Source organism: Trichomonas vaginalis, chromosome VI (genome assembly GCF_026262505.1).
Source record: "Trichomonas vaginalis G3 chromosome VI, whole genome shotgun sequence".
Lineage (NCBI taxonomy): Eukaryota > Parabasalia > Trichomonadida > Trichomonadidae > Trichomonas > Trichomonas vaginalis.
The window spans coordinates 5,419,737-5,442,618 of NC_067208.1; the positions used below are offsets into that span (position 1 = coordinate 5,419,737).

General features: G+C 31.1%; 5 protein-coding genes across 5 annotated transcripts, besides 2 other annotated features; 3 read left to right on the top strand and 2 right to left on the bottom strand.

The window, feature by feature from the left end:
- Nucleotides 1-611: part of a mobile genetic element that runs on past the window's edge.
- Nucleotides 612-749: 138 nt separating this feature from the next.
- Nucleotides 750-786: a mobile genetic element.
- A 1,388-nt stretch (nucleotides 787-2,174) lies between these two features.
- TVAGG3_0810280 (transport protein TRAPP family) lies at nucleotides 2,175-5,520 on the bottom strand (the record flags this gene model as incomplete). The annotated part of the gene is made up of 1 exon (XM_001318288.1): nucleotides 2,287-5,520. The coding sequence occupies one exon, from the start codon at nucleotides 5,518-5,520 to the stop codon at nucleotides 2,287-2,289; it is 3,234 nt and encodes a 1,077-aa protein (XP_001318323.1).
- A 538-nt stretch (nucleotides 5,521-6,058) lies between these two features.
- On the top strand, nucleotides 6,059-13,693 carry TVAGG3_0810290 (beige/BEACH-related family; the record flags this gene model as incomplete). The annotated part of the gene is made up of 1 exon (XM_001318289.1): nucleotides 6,059-13,441. The coding sequence occupies one exon, from the start codon at nucleotides 6,059-6,061 to the stop codon at nucleotides 13,439-13,441; it is 7,383 nt and encodes a 2,460-aa protein (XP_001318324.1).
- Nucleotides 13,694-16,668: 2,975 nt separating this feature from the next.
- Nucleotides 16,669-16,779, top strand: TVAGG3_0810300 (radial spoke protein 3 family; the record flags this gene model as incomplete). Its single annotated transcript, XM_001318290.1, has 1 exon — nucleotides 16,669-16,779. One exon carries the CDS (start codon nucleotides 16,669-16,671, stop codon nucleotides 16,777-16,779), a length of 111 nt encoding a protein of 36 aa, XP_001318325.1.
- Nucleotides 16,780-18,393: 1,614 nt separating this feature from the next.
- On the top strand, nucleotides 18,394-18,762 carry TVAGG3_0810310 (uncharacterized protein; the record flags this gene model as incomplete). Its single annotated transcript, XM_001318291.2, has 1 exon — nucleotides 18,466-18,762. The coding sequence occupies one exon, from the start codon at nucleotides 18,466-18,468 to the stop codon at nucleotides 18,760-18,762; it is 297 nt and encodes a 98-aa protein (XP_001318326.1).
- Nucleotides 18,763-19,472: 710 nt separating this feature from the next.
- On the bottom strand, nucleotides 19,473-22,771 carry TVAGG3_0810320 (DNA2/NAM7 helicase family; the record flags this gene model as incomplete). Its single annotated transcript, XM_001318292.1, has 1 exon — nucleotides 19,707-22,694. The coding sequence occupies one exon, from the start codon at nucleotides 22,692-22,694 to the stop codon at nucleotides 19,707-19,709; it is 2,988 nt and encodes a 995-aa protein (XP_001318327.1).
- Nucleotides 22,772-22,882: the final 111 nt, after the last annotated feature.

Consider the following 22,882-nt stretch of genomic DNA (forward strand, 5'->3'; position numbering starts at 1 on the left):
ATTGGGTAGATTTTGTTTTATTTTGAGTAAAAAATTCAAAAAATACTACCTCATTTTGCGTGCAAAGGAATAGTCAGAGCTATTTAATAACATTTTACGAATGAACTATGGAATTACTATAACTTTTGAAGAAATTTCAAAGTTAATAGAAGATTGTATTTTAGAAATCAGCTAAAAGAATGATGTGCATACATCAAGCGTTAAAGTATCCTAATCAGAATATAGTAATATACAATGATTAGCAAAGCAGATTTGAATCGGCAAGAAGAGTTGCTTAAAAAATCAGTTGAGTCTTCTCTAGTTTCCACACTGCCTATTCCTGTTTAAGTGCGGTTATTCCTATTCCAGTTTTTGGTGCTTTACTATGATAACCAAATTGATTTGGTTATCATAGAAAAGAGACCATTATCATGCTTAGAATTAATTATGTTTAGGGTCGGTTTATTGGAATAAGGAAGTTTATAATACGTGAACACTTGTTTCCTCATCGAAAAGTCATAACGCATAAAGTCGATGTTTCCTTAGTACAAAAAGTGACATATGACGCTTAACTCTTTATTCCAGATAATGACCATATTTATGGGATTAAAAAGTTTAGGAAGCTTCTCCCCAATATTTATTATTAAATTTGAAAAAACACTTTTTTTATAAAAAAAAATTCGGGCTATTTATCTTATATATATATTATACAATGATTTGACATATATAGTATAATAGAAATATCATAAAAACTAACATCCATTCGAATATAATAAACAGAAATTCATCAAAAGTGACAACTCTCAATTTTTTGACATTTGTAAATTCTAAATTGAATGAGAAAAATGAAATAATACTAAGCATAATACAATATTCTAGATTTAATTATAATTAGGAAAAAGTTAGTTTTGAGAGTACTTTTCATAGGCATATAGAATGAAATCTTCTGAAAAATAATATCACATAAACTCATATTATTTTCTAAATATATAACTATTTTATATAAAAATCAAATTCAATGATCTTAAAAGCGAAGGATAAACCTCAAAATTTACGAATATAATGAGTGGGAATATAATGCTTATCTATCATAAAACCATATGAAATATCAATTTTTGCTTTACGCCTAATTTTTGACGACAATTAGCAAAAAATGTTAAATGTTAACACTCAGTCCATTTGAATATGAAAAATAAAATTGACTTTGATTAAATGTTTTTATTTATCATGCAATTCTTCTTGCGACCAAAGATTTGAATAAAACTTAAAAAAATAAGATAGCTTAAAAAAATAATATACGGTAGTGTTTACTAATAGATGAATAGTATATAAATTCTATTAAAATGGATTGATCCAAAAAAAAATATTAAAAATTTGATCATAAATAAAATCGTTTTAAATTACTTCTTCATTTAAATTATATAACAATTATTTTTGGTTTTAATGTATTATAGTCCATACAATACTATTGTAATCTCTTTTCTCGAATTTAATTTTTCAATTAGCAATTCGAAAAAAAAATATTACTTAAAGGACGACTTATCACTCCGAAAAAGACCAAAATTAAGGACGTGATTTTTTGAAAGTTCGCGATTTTTCAAAAAAGTCGCAATTTTTTCCCGAATCGCGATTTTTAAAAAATCGAAATTTATCGTTCAAATCGCGATTTATTAATAAATCGCGAAAAAATTCTGTTCGCGATTTTTAAAAAATCGCGATTTAAGCTAAAAATCACAATTTATCATCAAAATCTAGATTTAAAAATTCGGTTGCGATTTTGCCTAATATATATAACCATCTTATAATTTGATTAAACTATCTATATATTTAAATACATTTCAAACTTTTGACAATACAATCTCTCATTTCAACATATGACTGACAAAAAATCGAGCCCTTTTTAAACAACAATCGTTTGAGAGGAAAATCAAAATTTTTTTCGGACACTAAAACACACGTTGTCATAAAATTTGGAAGGACATTTTTTTTGTCAGATTATAGAATTGAAATCATATTCTTCGTTTGTAAACCATTCATTTCACTCAATTTCCGAGAGACAGACGTGAAGAATATAATTACTAGTCTATTATCTGACAAAAAGTTTCTAAGTACTCAAATTCTGATTTATAATTTTCCCACTTTTTTGCCGACATTATTAGTTTGATAAATTTTATTACCCATAAAATCATGATTTATGGAGAAGGAAAATTTACTTGATCTATAATTTTTACTTATTCGCAAATTAAATCCGAACATAATTTTGATGCTTTACAAAAATATACAAAATAAAAAGAAAGAAAAATATACTCATTTTGTTTCGTTTTCAGATACTCTAATCAAATGGAGGATAGACAAATCCTTGATCATCGCGAATTCTTTGTTTTCGCTTGTCATAAACCCAGTTATTGAGTAAATTCCAGGCAAATAGACATTAAATGTGAAGTTTGCAGAAAATTGATTTTCAGCATTCAAACATTTCCTTGTAACACCAGTCCATCTTGCAGGCATTATAGGAGTTATCTGGTTCTTTTCATCATTGAGTAATTCAATGTCTTTTGGTTGAACAAAAACAGGATTTTCTGACTCAATTTTGAGTGAAACATTCACAGAAACACCGGGAGTGAATTTCACGAATGTTGGTGCAGAAATTCGAACCATTTGACTATTATCAGGATGTATTCTCATATTCTGTTGTGCGAGTAGTTCATTACCTTCAACTTTGAACAACATCGCGTAAGAATTTTGTTCCAACATAAACAATCTCCATGGTTCTAAAACAAATTCTTCGTTGTGTTGGTCAGCGTAGTAAACTATCGTTGCGCTCGATTCCTTTTGAACAAGGCTGGCAGGATTAGGATGTAATGTCTTAAGAAGTTTTCCTGTTTTGTCGAAAACTCCGACAATTGTCAATCCGTCAACTTTTGGATCGAATTTTACTTTCAAAGCAAACTTTGAAGTGTCATGAGCGAAAGGAATGATTCTTGAGTATATAGATACAGAAGAATTAACTTTAACAGATAAAGCTGTCAAAGAAACAATGGTTTGCGAGTGTGACAAGTAAAAATGAACTCTGTTGATGTTGACTTTCGCTGCTCTGAAAATCATTGGAATACAAATTGATTTTCCTGGTTCAATTTTCTCTTCCAAGTTAACAGAAGCAATTCCGAAATGATAATCAACATTTCCTTCATACGCAATGGAATTTGGATGGTCAAAGCCAAGTGTCAAACCGCTAACCGTTTTCGTTCCATTGTTCACAATTTTGACAGAAAATCTGACACAAATTCCTTGAACTAATTCATTTGGAAGATTTTCTATTGACATTGTGATTAAAGGGAATGAATCAGAAGCTTTGATAATAGCTGGTTCGAAAGTAACACTTGTTTCAACACATCCCCAACTTTGCATTTGGAATTTGTTGATTTTGAAAACTCCTGTTTTCTTGCAAACGAAATCCAAAGGAAGAACTTTCGAAACACCATCTAAAGCTGCTTTTCTGCTTGGAATATCAACACGAAATGCAGGGTTGGTCTTGTATGAATCATCACAGTTTTCTTCTTTGTTTTCTGGAGTGAATTCTGCAACTAATTCTGCTTTTGTCAAATTCACACCGAAAACGTATTTATTTGAAAGTTGGATGAGAACTTTGATGTTGCATCCTGTTGATACTTCATATATCTCTTCTTTCGTCTCTGTTTTGTTCGACATCCAACTCTCTATCGTCAAAGTTTTTCCATACAATTTTTCCCATTCTTCTTTTATTTTCACGAAGGCGTCAAGTATATTCTGGAAGTCGTCACGAAGGAATCCCCAATATTCTGGATCAGATGGGGTGATAATTACGACCTTTTTCACGCCAACTAACGGTGAAAAAGTAATTTCGAATTTTGATGGGTCGAAACTAGGGTTATTGAAAGGTGTCCAGAACTGACTGATTGTTCGCTCTTGGAGAGCTTCCTGGAGACCGTCCATTTCAAGGAGTTCTTTGCAATCTAAAATTGCTCGGATGACTTCGTTCAGAAAATTAAGAGAAATCGCTTTATTAAGCAATGCCCTTTGGTAAAGATACGGCCAAGAGTCATGAGGAAGACAATTAATGAGCCAAATTGTGCATCTTAAGCAATGTCCATGTTGTAAGGCCTGCATGTACATTTCTGCGGCTTGTGCAAGCGAGTACAATATTCTCTTTTCGTTTTCTTGGAGTCCGGAAAGCCTTTCATAGAACAATGCCAAAATTAAATTAATTGTCTGTTCTAAACCTTCCCAATTCTGCTTGATTTGAGCAATAGCGATATTCATGACGTTAATGGATGAGTCATTGTTGTTTTCAGCATGGTAAATCTCTGATAAAACAATAAATGTATACAAAATAAAACGAATATCATTTGATTTAAACACTTCTTCACATAATTCCCTAGAATTACTGAAATTAAAGTTGTTCTGCGCAAAACATGCAAGATTATGCCAGAATTTTGCTGAAATTTGCAACTTTAATAAAGGATTATGCTGCGAAATGTGCTTAAAAAGCTTTTCTGCTTCAGGATATTGACCTGTAATCATGTAAAGTGCTGCCAAACGTAATTGATTTGTCTTCGTTTCTGGTAATTCGCCTTGTTTTTCGGTATCTGACTTTTTCTTGAAAATTCCACGAAGTCTGTTCGAAACCTTCTTTGTTTTCTCGATTTTCTCTTTCAAATCGTTGATTTGTCTCTGAATTAAAGGAGATATTTCTCCACGGTAGACAACTGAGATTATTTCTAGTGTTTTTGCAATCTCATTATTACCAATGATCTGCGATTTCGTTAAAGCATTAACAATATTTGGATCATGTGAAAAATATTTTTTGTAAAAATCTGATTTTGACTGTGTTTCATCTGGTTTTGATTTCACTGGGAGTGGAAACACGAAACTTTGGTCTGATTTGTTGATTTTTGGAGGATTTGGAGTGACAATAGGATCGTAAATGATAATCCGTCCAACTGGGATATCTGAGATAAATGGTGCCATCCAAGAAGGTATTGGGATCATTTTTCTGACTGATTTATTATCGATATTAGGAGATTGTGCTGTAGAAACGTATAATAAGCAAAAAGGGATATCACAAAATTCGTATTTCTTGATTTTAATGCTTTCGCAAAGATGATGAATGAAATTCTTGTACCAAGGCGTAAATCTTGTATCCTCAGATCCAAATAAAAGTTTCTTTGGAACGGGACATTCGAGTTTGACATTATTCGTATCGACACTAGCTTCCTTTTCAAATTGCGGCGGAATAAACAATTGTCCGTATTTTGTCGTGTCATTTTTAATTGACTCGAAAAATGTAGATTCTTGGGCATCAACAAATGTTGTCACATCATAGTAACGAATTGGTTCTTGATAGGCAGTACAGAGTCCTGCAAAAAAGTCAGAGAATGAAACTCCAGTCGGAGCAAATGCTTTTTCGGCATTTGTGTCTACAAAACCAACTATAATAGGTGCAAACCTTTGCTTGATGAACTGCCGAGCTTTAAAAGAATATACATGTTCTGCAGATTTCATCACTTCGTATAAAAAAAATTATTCAAATTTCTCACAATTTTTCTCGATTTTTTTGATACACTTATTATCATGCTGTTTGTAAATTCTTTTATGAACCACGGCAGATAAAATTCAATTAAAAGTGGCATTTTGAAAATGAAAATACACACATTTTAACCATTGTACAATGATTTTTAAATTAATAAAGCTCAATTAAAAACATTTCCGCTATATTATCAAATTTTCAAACTATTTCTATAATTTACACGTCCGAATTTTTGGAACAAATATTTGAACTCCTATCATTAAGAAATTAATTTGATATGTTTATTCTCAAAGTGTGCAGATATACACGCCTTGTAAGTCACTTTGTCTTATTCAAAATTATCGATTTATGACTTTAGCCTTTAGATAAAGATAAACCTCAATATTGATTCAAGCTCCCACCATTTTTTCTTTAATAAATAAGAGGCTCATATAAATTGCTTACTAATTTAACAATGATGGAGGTAAAATTTGTGGATTTGTCAGGATTTTGCCAAGCAAATTTTATTGATTGATGATTTTAGATATTGATACTGTCCAGAATAAGACATTTTTGGAGATTATTGAGCGTTGCCCAACGACAAAATATCAATCCTTCTCCGAAGATGCTGGATATATCAATGAAATTAATGATTACCCGCTATCTCCAATTCCGCCAGCCACAATACGTCAAATCAAGGCACAAATCGAGCAGGGTATTAAATTTCATATCCCATACTATGATCTCAATATCGAATTTTCGCCTCCTCAAGAATTAATTCAAAATATTCTATCTCAACCAACCGTAACAGAAAGAATACGATCATATCATTCATCTTACCTAGTGCATTATTTAATGACATGGATAATTCATTGCAAAGTTGAGAAAAAATTCGAAAATTTCAAGCAATTAATCCCGATTTTCTATTTTAACTATTCAAGCGATTATACAGCAATATATTTAAATACATTTTTCGTTTATATTAAGCTTTTAACCGAACCTAACATTCCTGCGAAAGAATTCGATGATTTATATTCTTTAATTTCGGATATTTTCCTAGAATATTCTTCATTACCAGGATACGCTTTAAAGTTACTACCAGATATCCTCAAATCTTCGATTGGAATTGTTGAAAACGAATTTCCTCCCGAGGCTATTAAATTTACTACTTTAATCACTATTTTATTACAGAAATTCTCGAAAGATTTCGATCCATCTATCATATCGGAGATTTACGAGACAGTTTATCCATATTTATCTCAACTCGATTTTGTTGTTTTATCATTCTTCGGCGACATTGTACAGTATCTTGAGAGAAAAATATCGATAAACTTCATATCCAGTCTTGCTCTTCTGTTCTGGGCCAAGATTTGCGATAATGATCCATACGTTCCTGTTCCAACAAAATCTGAAATTCAAATACCATATGAGACAGGAGAATTTTCTATTCCAAACGAGTTAGATTGGAACAAACCCGTATTTGAGTTCCCATCTGCCGATAAAAGTCGACTTAGCCCCCCTTACATGTCAAATTATATTCCTATCTTAGAAAAAATCACAGGGAGCGAACAAGACTACTACACAGCTGTTGTCGGTAACTTAATTGCATTGATTTCGAAGAATTCTGATAATGTTCGCGTTTGGGATTTAATTTTTATTTTCATAAGATATTTATTAATCGTTTACGACCACTCAGAGCAATTCCCCGACCCACTATTCTTTATTTTCAAGTCGTTTGTCTTCTCCTCCGACTACAACGCGTTAGATCCGAAACCTGGATATGAAAATATCTCTCTTTGCAGGACATTTCTTGTCAGACTGTTATTAAACACAGATTCATCAGCTTTCCAAACAGTTCTGAACTCTTTTCTTGAGAATATCCCGATTTTGACTGAATTATTCGAAAGATTTATTTTAGAAATCAAACAAATCCGAATTCTCATGTCAAAAGACAAAAAACTCTTCTTGTATTTCGCAACAATTTCTAATACAATATTCAAACTCAAATCAGATCTTCCAAAAATTGCTTTTCTTCGCTTTATCAATGAATTATTCAAAGAAACATTGATGATTAGGTTTGCTTTCGCTTATTCCGAGTTTTCCACGTTCTTTGTCAACTTATTGAACCATAAATCAACAAGAGACAATGTCTTCCAGATCGTCAAACATTATGTTTCAAAACAAACTTCAATTGAATTCATTACAAGTTTGAGAACGTTTTTTTCCAAAAAGTGTCAAGAATTTCCTGACAATTTCAGTTACAGTATTGTTAAAGATTTCATAGAATTTGTTATTCAAGACCAAGCCATTCTTAAGAACCTTTCTGCTTTCGTTGATGTTGTTTTGCAATATTTCATTTTAGGATTGTCAAAAAATGAAAAAATGATTTCGATTGATGACGTAAATCGATATGTTGTAGAAATATCAATGGTCAGTGAACCATCAGATGAACTTATGTTAATTTATCAGCACATGCTGGAGAAATCTACATTGGATACTGTTCTTTTTGAAAAATTACAGAAATTGATATTCGACCAAAAAGATCAAGAACAAAACATTGTCAAATATCCTTTGATTTTCAAAATGCTTGTCAATATTTTTTATCCTTTGTTTACGGATGACGTCCTTGACTACATTTCTTCGTTGTTAAACTATTCCGACTTGAATTGTGTCGCTGCACATCGTGCTGACATCAATTTGTATCTAACAGAAAAGTTGTTGGATGAAAGAAATGGAAAATCTTTGGATGAAAAATTGGTCGATAAAATTTTGTCACTTTTATATAAAATCGGTTGTGTGATATCATCTCCAATCATTGTCAATAAGTTCATCTCATTGTTCTGTGCAGAAAATGGAGTTCTCTCTAAATATTACGATAAATATTTGGCGGTTTTGTCAGATTTTCTCAAATCAAACTTAGAAATTCCTGAAGAAAAATTACCTTTAGAACCGATGTTTGCAATTGAATTCAGAACATATGGAAACTTCAATCCAAATGATGGATTTACTTTCACTACATGGATTTATTTGGATATTCCTTCTATTACAAGATTATTTGAAATTTTAGAAGAGAAAAATTCTTTGTTTGCAATTGTTGTGAAGCAAAACACTTTAGTTTACGATGGTAACGTGATATTAGATAATTTACCGCTAAAGAAATGGTTCTTCTTGGCTTTGACATATAAACAAAACCAAATTGAAATTTTCTTCGATGGAAACATTGAAAAAGTCGTTGATGCGACGATTAATTTCCCTTCAATTAAGAATTTTGTTCTAAAAATCGGCGGATCTCAATCCAAATGCGGAGATATTGGCGCACATGGCTTGTTTAACACATTGAGCTTAAGCCAGATCAAATCCATTTATCAACTTGGTCCAAGAAACAATTATTCAACGGAAATTACGAATATTTTTTACAAGAATTCTACTGATATTTTAGAATTATGCTCACAGACAGCAAAAACTGTTTCTCAACTCAATTTCGCAGAAACAATCATAAGAATCTGCAAATTGGATGTTTTGTTGCCACTTTTCGCTCAACTTGACATCAAAGATAATAACGGTTTTGTCAGTGACAGATTACCAATGGTTTTGAATTTAGTTAAGAGTATAATTACTTCAAATTCTGAGCAAGAGATTGCCTTCCATTATAATGATGGTTTCCAAGTAATTTCTCATTTACTTTTGTCATCAAAATATTCAGGATTTAATTTCGAAACTTATTCTCAATTTTATAACGTATTTTTAGAATTATCATATGAAGATTTGAGAATAGATATTTTGGAATCATTCCTTTTGAATTTCGAGTTGTGGATGTCAGGTGATCCTTGTCACTTTTTAAAGATCACTTCACATTGGAAATCCACATTATTCCCCATTGCTGGACCAACGATTATTCATTTCCTTTCATGTTCTACTTTGTTGAATTACATGAGAATCTACTGTTGGTATTTACCATTAGAAACTCATCAAATAAGAGGAGATATGGAAAGAAAAAGTGACAGAAAAATCATTACATCAATAAGACACAATATAATGAACATTATTTCAGAAAACTACATGGGTTCATTAACTATTAATGACTTTAAGCTTTTATTAAGTCAATGCATGAGTTGTATAGATCCAAACCAAGTTTATGATTTATTACTTTTATTGAACAAATTTGCAACTTTGTCATCAACTGCTAAGGAATTCTTTGACACTCCTGCAAGTTTCTGCGGTTTGCATTCTTTGTTATTGAGTTCAGATGAATTTGTTTCAACTGCAACTTTGGATATGATCATGCAAATCCACAAAAACAACTTAATAACAAGTTGTTCATTGACAGAACATTTAGAACTAATTTTCCATAACTTGAAGAAAGGATATTTAACACAAGGAATGCTAATGAAGATTTCTATTATTACTCAGCCGAGTGCTCCAGAACTTTTCAATCTCTGCTGCTATATCGCGAATAGAGTTGGTGCAGAAGAAAACATGAGAATGTTGTTGGAAAGATTAGAACCTGATCCTGATTTCGCAATTCCTAAAAATTGGTGTGTTTGGGCTGTTGTTGCTGCAATAAATACAAATGAAATACTTATGAAAATGATATTCGAGTTCCTCGCTCTTTGTACTCCATCACAATGGCTGACAATATATACAGTCATTGAACACGTCTGCAGAGCATTCCAGAAACAAAATGAAGATATTAAAGCAATTTTCTTGGAAACAATTTTGAGTTTGTCACTTTTTGGAAGAGTGAAACTGAAACAAAATGATTTAGAGATGTTGTATATGATGGTTAGTACTTTCTTATTCTTTAGAGACAGCCAGACACATAATCCTGTTTTAATTGAACTTTTAAAGAAAGAAGGAATCGAAGTTCCAAAGGTTACTCAAATTTTGCCACAAATGAGAGATGTTTCCACTGTTTCTGGATGGGATTACTTCACAGAAAACGACTTATGGCTCTACAATAAAGATATCAAGAAAGAAGATCAAGAAGTTGATATCGAGAAAATTGTTTATGACACAAAAGTACTAAGTTTACAATTTTCAATTGGATTGAGAATCTCAATTGATTGTGATTGGATTGATCATTCAATTGCAAGCAAATTACTTAGGATACAGATGCAAACCAAGCTTATGAATTTCATGGATTTCTGTTTCTTAGTTTGCGGATTTTTAATGAGAACTAATCATCCACAAAAAGAATTTGTTGAAACATTTAAAGATGCAAATTCCATATACAAAGATTTCGCTTTCGGAAGACTTTGTTGCATAGAAATAAAGAATTCTTTATTCTATCACGAAGTCTGTGACAACACAGCGAGACTTTTAGACGCATTAAGAATGAATGCCGCAGAAAGTTACAAGAAAGGATTAGAAATATTTAAGATGAAACCACAAGATTTGGAAGATTTTTCAAGTAACTCATTGATGGAGACACAAGAAGCAATCAAAGAAGAAATGGAAAATGGTGCAAAAGAATGGAGAATAAAATGGTCACACATGACAATAGAAAATGCACCTTGGGACACGAAATCGAAGTCAAACGTTGTAAAACATTACAAACAAAGCTTTATTTTGTGCACAAACAATACACAAGTTGTTCTAAAAAGGAACAAACACTTCGATTTGCACAAGATTGCAAGCGAATTAAGAGATTCGGGTGCTGTTTTCGAAAATCTACCAAAACAGAAACCAAAAGTCAGAATTTTACATCCATTAGATATTGTTGAATACGAAAAAACAGAACATAAAGAGAACAATTCGCAGTTCTACGTAATATTTAGCACAGAATGCGAATTAGTTACTGTAAAAGGAGATAAAACAGGTAATTTCGAGTTACTTGAAGATTTGTTGAGAATTAGAATCGAAAACAAATCATCAATATTAATCAAAATATCTGATATCGAGAAAATCCTTTTGAGAAGAAAAATTCACAGACCAACGGCCATTGAAATTTTCACTTACAACGGACAAACGTTTTTTGTAAACTTCACAAATTTCACAGGTCTTGTAATTCTTAAAGAACTGAAGAGGCACTATCCATCATTAGGAAACAAAGTACAATCCACTGACAATTTCATGGAGTTCTTCAAAGGCTTCGATTTCAGTGAAAAATGGGCGAATGGAGAAATTTCCAATTTCGAGTATTTGATGTTACTTAATATTTACAGTGGTCGTTCTTATAATGATAGCTCACAATATCCTTTCTTACCATGGGTTATCAAAGATTATACATCAGAAAAAATTGATATTTCTGATTCCAAATATTACAGAGATTTGAAGAAACCAATTGGAGCAATTGGCAAAGACAGACTTAATGATTTAAAGAGTCGTGTCAAGGATTTGCTTCAATTTGGAATTAGTCCGTTCTTGTATTCGTCATATTACACATCTCCTCTTTCTTTATATTTGTATTTGATGAGAATGGAACCTTTCACAACATTACACATCGAAATACAAAGTGGAAGATTTGATAACGCAGCAAGATTGTTCTTGAGTGTTTCCGGAGCATTTAAATCTGTTATCACTCAAATGAATGATTACAGAGAATTGATTCCTGAATTCTATTGCATGCCTGAGTTTCTGATGAATTTGGATCAATTCGATCTCGGAAAAACAGATGGACAAAGAGTTAACGATGTAATTCTTCCTCCATGGTCAAAGAACGCGATGGATTTCGTCTACAAAATGAGAAAATTCCTTGAAAGTGATGTTGTTTCCTCAACATTGAATGACTGGATTGATTTGGTCTGGGGATACAAACAAAGAGGAGAAAATGCTGAGAAATGTGACAACGTTTTCAAACAAGAAATGTATGACACAATTTGGTCGAAAGAACAACAACAAAAGAGTGAAACAATGCCAATGAGAATTAATGAAATTGAATCAATGATTAACTTAGTTGGACAAATTCCTCCTCAGCTGTTTAATGAACCTCATTTGAAGCGAGTAACAAATAAGAGAAATGTTTCTTGCTTAGCAAGATTCATACAGAAGAATTTAGTTCTTTATCCAGCAAGTTTTTCATCAATTGAAGAAATCGAAAGAGGAAAGATTTCTTTGGATGTTTTGGCCGCAAATATGATTACAAAAGTTAATATTTTAATAACAGATAATGCAGAACCACAATTCGAATTCATCCCTAATTCTGCAAAAGGTTTCATTCCTTTGGATATCTGCGAAGTTGTTAATCTCGGCGGAAAATTACATTGCGGAATTGGAAATTCTAATTACGATGTCATTGCGTTTTTAATTAACACAGGTGCTTGCGAAATCATGCCAAGACCAAGGCAATTGGTTTCCTCAATATCTGCTTCAGGAGGATTCCTCGCAATTGCAAGTGAAGACGCGAGAATTCATATATACAAGAGAAATAATTTGAAGACGGAAGTTGCATCAATTCCTTCATATAGAAGCAGCATCAAATCTGTTTGTATTTCCACAGATTTCCATACAGTTATTTGTGGAACATCAGACAATGCTCTCCTCTTTACTTCTTTGGCAACTTATGAGACTTACAGAGTTGTCGAAATTGATATTTCTCCTCGCCACATCATTGTAACAAGTGGCTGGGGATTTGTTGTTGTTTATGGAGATCTAATCAATGACGGAATTCGACAACATTTCATTGATGCTTATAATATAAATGGCCAGCAAATCCGCCATTTCTCGGTTGATTTCGATGTTGTCTGCTGGTCTTCTTTTAAGAGTCCAAGGGGCTTCGATTTCATAGTTGCAGGAACAAGCGATGGAAGAGTTTTTATTTTCGAAGCATATTTCGGAAGAATTGGATTCCCTGTAATTGATGCAGGCGAAGAAGCAATATGCGTTCAATATCTTCCTCAATCTAATGTTGTTATATGTATAACTAGAAATAAGATAACAATTGCTCCTTATATTATAGAAGAAAACAAACTTGACTAAAATATATATTTAAATTATTCATCCTATTCAAATTAATAGCATATTATTTTTTATTAATAATAAACTTTTTTCCAGAATGTAGTGAAATGTGAAATTGTTCATGAAAGAATTATTAAAAACCTTCGCAATTTGGAGGGAGCTATGAAACGGTCAAAATACAAAAAAATATCTTTAATCCTTTGCAATTTTAATTTTCATGAACGTTAAAAGTTCTGAACAAGGATTATACATTTGATTATTTAACTCAAACAAGATGTAAAAAATAGAGGGTCTGGAAAACCAGCTTGGTACCGGAAAAATAGATGTCATGATGTTTTATGGGAAAATATGATTTACTTATAATTTCGTAAGACGACAATGATAATTTTTTATTTTCAAGGTCATGCTAAAAAGATAAATTCTCGGACATACGATATTATTTTTGGGTCGCTTGGCGCCCCTGACAAAACGTCGGAAAAGTGTAAATTTATGAGATTGCTATGCAATGGAAAAAAAAACGGTATGCACAAAAGAATTTATTTTTTCAAGAATTCGCACAAGCATTTTAGAAAGAATTCTCATCATACATCGGTATTTGAAAAAATTCATTTTCCTCAATATAACATTAGTAGTAAATTTAAAAAATATCTGTTAAACTTGCAAATTGATTTTCATCACTTTCATCCATATTGAAGTCAATACAATCTGATCCATCAATTTGAAAAAGATTCTCTTCATTAGGCTGATCATTTTGAATATTTTGATTGGGTGTTATTGGTGTAATATTTAGATTTTCTTCATAACATCCTTTAGATAATATTTTTCTTTCTAAATGTTTAAATCTGATGTTAATTTGTCTTGCACTTCGGTTGTTAAAATATCTAACCATTTTAGACCATTTATTACCTATCTTTTTTTGTAATTTTAGAATAAGATTATCTTCTTCTTTCGTAAAAGGAGTAGCATTCCTTATTAGAAAATTCATCCTCCTCTCTTTTATTGAGCGCTTATCATGATATGGTTTTCCATTAACTGAAAAAATCTTTTCTAATTTATCAAGACAATACTTTTCACCTTCTTTTTCAAAATAGGTTTTGAATATTAATTGGATAATTTGATCATCATCTGGTGAGAATCTATGAACTGTCTTTGACATAGCTTTAATAGAATTTGATGGTTTAATTAATTGCCTTATTTTGAATAAAAATAATCGTTCAACTCAAAATTAATAGAGAAAAATTTTCCCACGACATTTTTTATTCAAAAAAAATGAATATGGATATAAAAACATTGCTGGAAAAATGAATTTCTATTTATCGCGATATAACTTTAAAGAATATCCTATCATTTTTTCCCCTAGAAGCAAACAAAAAGTTTTTTTTGTATTTGTATTTGTATTTGTATTTTATTACAAATACAATAGTAATGGTGGATATGAAAAAAAAATTGAGAACTGCATTTTTTATGCGTTATATATATTTTTCTTTTTTATTATTTCTCTAGCGTTTATGAAAATGATTTATTCAAAAAGATTAATGTCATCCAAAAAAGCGAACATTGAACAGTAATATTGATCATTTTTCTTCATTTTCTTTTCTTTTCTTTGTAAATGATAAAAACGGATTCTAATCTGTGTTGAACTCCGATTTCCAAAGTACTTTGCAATTTGTGACCATTTATTCCCCAAAGATTCATAGAGAGACTGAATGAGTTTATCTTCTTCCTCTGTAAAATCAGCATGATCTTTTGAGATGAAATTGTTCCACCTATCTCTTATGGCGCGGAGGGAGTGAATTCCATTGAAAATGAAAAAAAGCCATGTAAGACAAAAATTTATGCCTTGCTCTTCTAAGTGCTCTTGAATGAATGCATCAATAACTTCATCCTCTTTCTTTGTGAATCTTTTAATGTTCTTTTTTGGCTTGATCTTTTCCATGAAGTGATCTCTATAAAATGAAATGTCAAAAACTGATAATATTCAATTGAATAGATTAATTGATAAGTTTACAAATCTTTTCAAAAATTTTCATCTGACGCTCGATAAAATTAATAATTGTAATATAATTTGATAATATATAAATAATCTATTTAACCGGATTTTTGAGAAGAAGATAAAATTAAAAGTAAGAGTAAAAATTAAGACATTCATTCTTTTTAATGAAATATTAATAGATGATGTCAATAGCTTCGAATTGAAACGTATATCGTTCGCTTCAAAATTTGATATCAAATCTGAAATTCACATTTTCTAAAAGATAAAATGTGACTCAAAAATTCATGCATAAAAGTGGAATTTGAATGGCTGTCAAAAGAAATATTTCGATTTGCCAAATAAAAGCATGTATAAAATTGGATTTAATTATCAAAATCTTATTGTGGAAAAATAAACATTATTCAATTTTTTCCATTATCATTATCAAACAAAAAGTTGGATATCTTCAGATTATTGGATCGAAAATATTATACCTACAGATTTACTTATTGAATAATATCGTTTAAGAAAAATTTAATTTGTATCTTATTTTGACGGAATGATAATCCATTCCTCTTAATAATATGAACAATTAATTCATAACTAAATCATATGTATATGATAATTATTTTTGTTATCGATAAATATTTAAATTTAAATATTCATTAAAAATATATTATCCGCAAGTCATTTCGCAGCTTTCCACAAATTCATTTGTATATTATAAAGTATCAGTTTATAATTCAAATCTCTCCAATATAAGATCTAGATTCTTCGGAATTTTTTTGGAGTAATAGGCACCATCTTCAATAAATTTAACTTGCATTCCGATGTGAATTGAATTCCACCAGTTTATGATTCTAATTCAAGCTATAATTTTAAAATGAAATATTTTGTGAGACGAAAAAGAATTGAGATAAATAATAATTTTCTTTAAAATAATTAATAATGGTTGACATTAGTACCACATCATCCCTTGCTTGAAATCTACAGACATGCATTTTAAAATTCTCTATAGAATATGATGGAAAAATTTTAAATTAATTGAATACTTCAGAGTTAATCACTTATGAAGAATGTCCAAGGAAGCTCAACTATAAAAATTACTGCCCAAAAACCATAAAATCTGCAAACTTCGAATCATTTAATACATTTTGTTAGAAATATATAATTATTTCAGTTTCAATTCATTATTGGATCATTTTAATGTAAATGCGCATATATCTACTTCTTTATACTAAAATTAAATAACAGGAGAAATGAAAATGAATACCGTATGAAGCGTTTGATGCTCATCGAAGATATTATGGCTCATAAGATTAAGGAAGCTAATAAAGGAAAAGAAAAGAAGGAAGAGAAACATGATGAAGAAGAGGACAAGGAGTAAATCTTTTTATTGATTTTTTTTTGTAAAAGCTCAAAACTCAAAACTAATTCTACTATTTATCAAAACTCATATCATCTATAAAAAGTTAGTATTTACTAAAATTTAATTCCTCAGATATGTAATGAAAAAATCGGACCAATTGAATATATAGAATATCAAAGAATAGAATTTTATTTTCAAGATCATATTGTTCGATAATTAATTTAATTTTCTAATTTTTTTTTACGTGCTTTCATTATTGTCTATTAAAGTACACATGCCTGTATTTTGGATAAGATTTTTGATATCTTCGTATGAAAACATTTTTTATTATGTACTCTGATTTTATTTTTTCAATTTTATTGGAATGTAGCTCAGCCTAGGATTTATTCTAATTTTTGTTCCATTATAATTAATTGCATATGATTATACATAGGATAATTGATCACATTCCAATTTTCAAAATTATTTGTTTATCTGATCAGAATTCATATATGCTGCTTAATTTAGATTACCATTAAGATACAATCCATTGCCATAACATAATTATTTCATTTTGGTTATTTTCTTAGACAATTATTTTGATTTTCATGCATGAATCATATTTAGATATTTGGAATCACTATTTTCCTGATATAACTGGCTTCAAATTAAAGCGGAGTCAAGAAACGATGCATTTAACTTCAGGAAGCTATTTTATTTATATTGTTGAATTTTTAGATCTTCTTGACTATGGATGCATTAACATTGATTCTGGTTCAAAATACACATTATTATTTGTTGATTTCTGCAAATCCACAAATTGTACTTCCTTGTTTAATTCTCTTAGAGGAGGATTCCTCAAATTAAAATCTAGTGGGCAAGCAAAGATAAAAAATGTTTATTGTAATAGAAACACGGTTTATGATGCAACATTTAGCGGCCAATCAATTTTGATCTTCAATGATTATACTACTATTGAAAGGTCTTCTTTTGAAAATTGTTTTGGTAACGGATCATACTCAAGTGTTCCCAGATTTCATTCTAAATGTGATATATCATCTCTGAATCATTCATTCAATACATGTATGAATGATCCTTCATCAAGAATTTTAAATCATGGAAGATATAGCTTTTGTTATATTTCTTCAAACATTGCTACGAATGGTGATGTATTAATGCATACTGGAACATATATTCTTACTCTTTCAAAAACAATATTTATAAATAACACTGCAAACTCATCGATTTTCATGTGTGAAGGGGGTTCAAGTTCGTATATATCAAGCTGTTCTTTTATAAAAAATAATTCGACTGTATATTTTCGATCATTAGTTTATAATTCAAAAAATTCTTCGATTTTTGTTGAAAAATGCTCTTTAATTGATAATATAATTGGCTATTCTTGTCATGTGCATGCAAACTGTACTGTTGACTTGAATGAAATAGGAACCGAGAGTTTCTATATATTCTTATCTCTAAATATTCAAAGTACACTACTCAAATTTATCGATATTCAGATTACATGCATGAATCCTAATATATTCAATATTAATATGAATAATTTACTTGTGAATATCTTATATTAAGAATTACCAAAGAATTTTTAAAAAAAAATATCAAAGAAATCATGATAATGATTGAAAATGACATTCTTATCAGTTCACCAGGAAGGGACATGGCGAGAATTCTTTGGTGATACATCATATATTAGCCTCTTCAGAGAAAATGGAGTTGGTCCATTCTCACAAGGAAATGCAAACTCTTTCTTCATCAGAAGATGTATTTATGTCGACCTACATCCACAAGGAGGAATTAGATTCCTTAGTACAACCGAAAATATGCGTATTTTCATTAATGATACTACTTTCCGCTCTTGTTTCACAGATTATCAGCGTCAGTCTGGTGGCTCATTCTATTGGCGAGAACAAGGATCTTGTGTCCAATGTCGAAATTGTTATGACACATCTTGGTGTTCAAACACAGGCCAAGCATATGGAACCACTGTGTCATCAAACGGAATAAATCATTGTAATTTTTCTACTTTAAATAATTTAGGTATTGACGAAAATTTATATCAATTTTCAGTTGGTCAATCAGGAGGAAATGTTTTTATAAATAATAATAACCAAACATTTTGCAAATGCAATATAGTTGCAGGGATTTCGTCATCAAAATTTGCAATTTTTTATCAAAAATTTTCTAATTATCGAAGCATTCTGACTGGAGGGGGACACTCATTTGTGAACTCTAATAATGCGAATCCTTCATATTTTCAAAATATTAATTCAATTAATAATACGACACCAAGTGCGATTTATTTAAATACACAGTTTGATGGAACAACGGCTTTTGAGAATTGTACTTTTAAAGATAACACATGTATGTATATTATTCAATGTGATGTAATACAAATATTAATATCTAATATGTTTGTTGAAAATATTTCACAAATAAGTGGGGATGTAATTTTTTCTAATACTCTGATTATAGAGAATATTGAAAATGTAATTCTTTCTTAAGATAGAGATATATGTTTGAGAACTCATTATCGCATAGAAGAAAGAAATCATTATAAGATATTTTCACTCAGTTTATATATAGGACTGATATATGTTTGAGCACTTTCTGATACTCTATTTGTCAGAAAGTATGCATTTGTAAACTTTCTGACACTAAAAAATTGACTTTTCAAAGTTTCTGACATTACTATGTTTTTGTGTCAAAAATTACTGAAATTTCCCATCAAACGATGATTTTTTTTAAAAAAAAACACGCATCGTTTTGTCGACCTTAAGGGAATACTTACCATTATATAACATACTCTTTAAAGAGCTTTAAAAATCAATATATCTATATTTTAACAACAGAAATGTATAACAACCATATTAGGCCCTATATAATGATTTATAATAAATATAGAAAATTAGGATATAAGCTTTAAGCTTAAGTAAATATATATAAACATTTTATTCAGTCTGAAGAAGAGGAGGAAATGGATCCCACATCAAAGGAAGAGGGAGGTCTACTCTGAATACTTCGTTCGGTTTCTTCGACGCAGACATGAAAACAGTTCCCCAAATAACAGAACTCTGAAGTTTAGGTGCATTAGATACTATAAACAAATGTCGTTTTGCTCTAGAGATTGCTACATTCACTCTCTCGTTCATTTCAACGAAAGTAGACATGTTTGTCCTGCATGTTGATATGATGATGACATCTCTCTCATCACCCTGGAATGCATCGACTGTCGAAACATCGACAACAGGATGTTTCCCATCATCACATAAAGGCTGTTGTATCATATCAACTTGAGCTTTGTAGAAACAGATTACGCCGATTTGATCATTTGGAACTCCTCTTTTCAATAGGCATCGAACTAAACTAATGACTGTTGTGATCTCTTGTTCATTGATATAGCTACCTCGCATGCTTTTCTCGCTTCCCGAAACAACATTGAATAGGCAAACAGTTGGCATTTCATACAAAGGTCGACGATCTTCTTCGCTGACACCTGACGTGACTTTTCCTTTATAAAATAACTTGGAACAGATATCAGCAATTGATGGATGACATCTGTATTGAATAGACAACATAACAGGTGGATAAACTCTGATCAATCTCGAGAAGAGAGGTCTTCCTAATCCTAATGGCGAATGACTTGAAATTGTTGGAGGTAACTGCATCGGATCTCCACAACAAATCAATTGCTGACAACCGAATGAAATTGGAAGAAAAGATATTGGTTCCGGTTGTTGTGAACATTCATCTAACAAAACAAAAGTAAATTTCTTGTTCTGAATACATTCAAATTGACATGCAGCACATGTTACACCTGTAACTCTACAAATGTCAATTTTTGATGTTTTCGTTCTTTTCTCTTCTTGTGCGTTTTTGATTGCGAGTTCAACTTCTTTGTTCATTTCCATACTCTGCAAAGTTTTCAGTTCATCAAGATCGGAGTTTCCTGTTGCATATGGTAATACTTTTCTTGACATGTTTTTGACACTTCCGACTCTTGTCAAATTGTCAAAACCGTCATCTAACAAATTCAAAAGTACATTATCAACAGCGACATTTGTTGTTGCAGCAATCAGGATTTTATCATCCCTATTTGCCATGGTTAATACTTTATCAAGAAAAGTGACAATAACGGACAAAAGGTGACTTTTTCCAGCACCGAAAATACCGTGAACCAACAAAATTGGTTTTTCTCCATTGAATGATTCAGCTACAGATAATAAAGCCATTTTCTGACATTCATTCAATTTATATTTGTCAGAAAATTGATTAGCAATTGAAATTAAATCAATATTTGGCATGTTAATTTCTGACACTTTTTGACCCGACAGAATTGCTGGCAAAATTGGCAAATTTTCAGGATTTAAGTTATACAAATTCATAATTGCACTTTTTTCTGATTGTGCGTTGAATAACTTAATTGCCAAACATTTTGTTGTCATAGGGAATCTGTTTAAGTCATCAAAGAATCCATCCAAATAGATTTTGTTGCCTCTTCCTACACCATAACCGTTTGACACACAGAAAATTTTATCGTTGTTATCTAAAATCAATATCCAAACATCATCCTTAGAAAATTCATTCTCAGTATTTCCTGTTGCACCGATACTTATGAAATTCATGTTTTTCGTTCTCTGAAAAATTGCATCACTCGAAAATATTCCACGTGATCTCAAAAAAATGACAATTGGAGCTCTTGGTACTTTTCTATCTAAAGGAACTTCAGTATCTTGATTCATCTGTTTGTAACATTTGCACTGGTTGCAGTGATAGTAATAAAAGCCTTTTTTGTCAACACCGAATTTCATCGGACCATGATTTTTGTTTTGAGTACAAATTGGTGGTTTGTAAACCGCTGAAAACCGTCCTGCCATGTAAAGTCTGTAAACTTCTCTAATTTTGACATTTAATTCATTTGTGAGGGAATCGATAAAAGCGGTTTTGTAATCTTCATAATTTTGGAATGTTTCAGGAATAGCTTGGCCATAGTTTTTCTTTGTGTTCTCCCATTTTAAGTCGATTTTTATTTGAGAACAATCAAGAATTTGGTCTTTTTTTGGATTTTCTTCTTGTGTTGAATCATCTAAATCATTTAGGTCAGGATCTGAGTCTGAATCAAAGTTTGCAGGTTGTATCTTTGGTTGTGGACCGTGTGATACAAAAGAATCGTTTTCTTCATCAGATGAGGAAAGAGATTGAGATCTTTGTAAAGATTTAAGGATATCTTTGGTAGGAGTGTGTTGTTTGGCTGGAGATTTGGATATCTCGGGTGTTTTTGGTGGATTTGTTTCTTCGCTTTCGTCAATTTGAAAGAATTGTAAAATTTCTTCAAAAGTTCTTGGATTTTTGCGTCTTGAAGTAGTAGGTTCTTCTTTTTTGATGACTTTAGTTTCAATTTGAACTGTTTTTTGCTCTTTTGGCTCTTCATTTAATTTTGGATATTCGCCTCTGAAATGTTGAACTTGGTACTTCTTTAATTCATCGCTTACTTCTCGCTTTTGCTTTATCTTGGGCTGTATTGGCTCTTCTTCCTCATGTTTCGGTGGTTTTTCGTGTATTATTGGTGTAATTCTTGTTGGAGGTTTGAATCCTGGAGTGTTAGTTCTCCTTAGTCCAGGTCTTTGTATTGTAAGTACTGATTGTGGTCGTTCTGGCTTTGTTGGTACGTTTGTTGAAGAAACTAAGTCATTGAAGCGAATTAATACAGGAGAGACCACAATTTCTGAGTCTTCATCTATTGGTAACTTATCTGGTGGTATTCTTCCGCGCGTTACTTGCTTTCCTTCCTCGTCAACAACAGTAATGGTTGTAATGTTCCGAGAACTGTTATATGTTATTGTTGCAACACCATCCATGAAGCCGCTCTTCTGCTTTTGTGTTATTTTCTTCGTGAAGAGGACATTCCATGTCTGTACTTGGTCGCCCTCTTCTTGCATATGGGAAGAAGGGAAGTAAAATTCTGAAGTTTACACTTCACAAGGGAAGTTGGTGATTTTCTTCAACTTCTCATTTTGCAATTCTATAAAACATAGAAAAACATGATAATTTTTGAAAAACAGCTACGGAATAATTTTTGAACGCCAAATTTTCAAAAAAAATCTTTATAGACTTTTCAATACTCGAT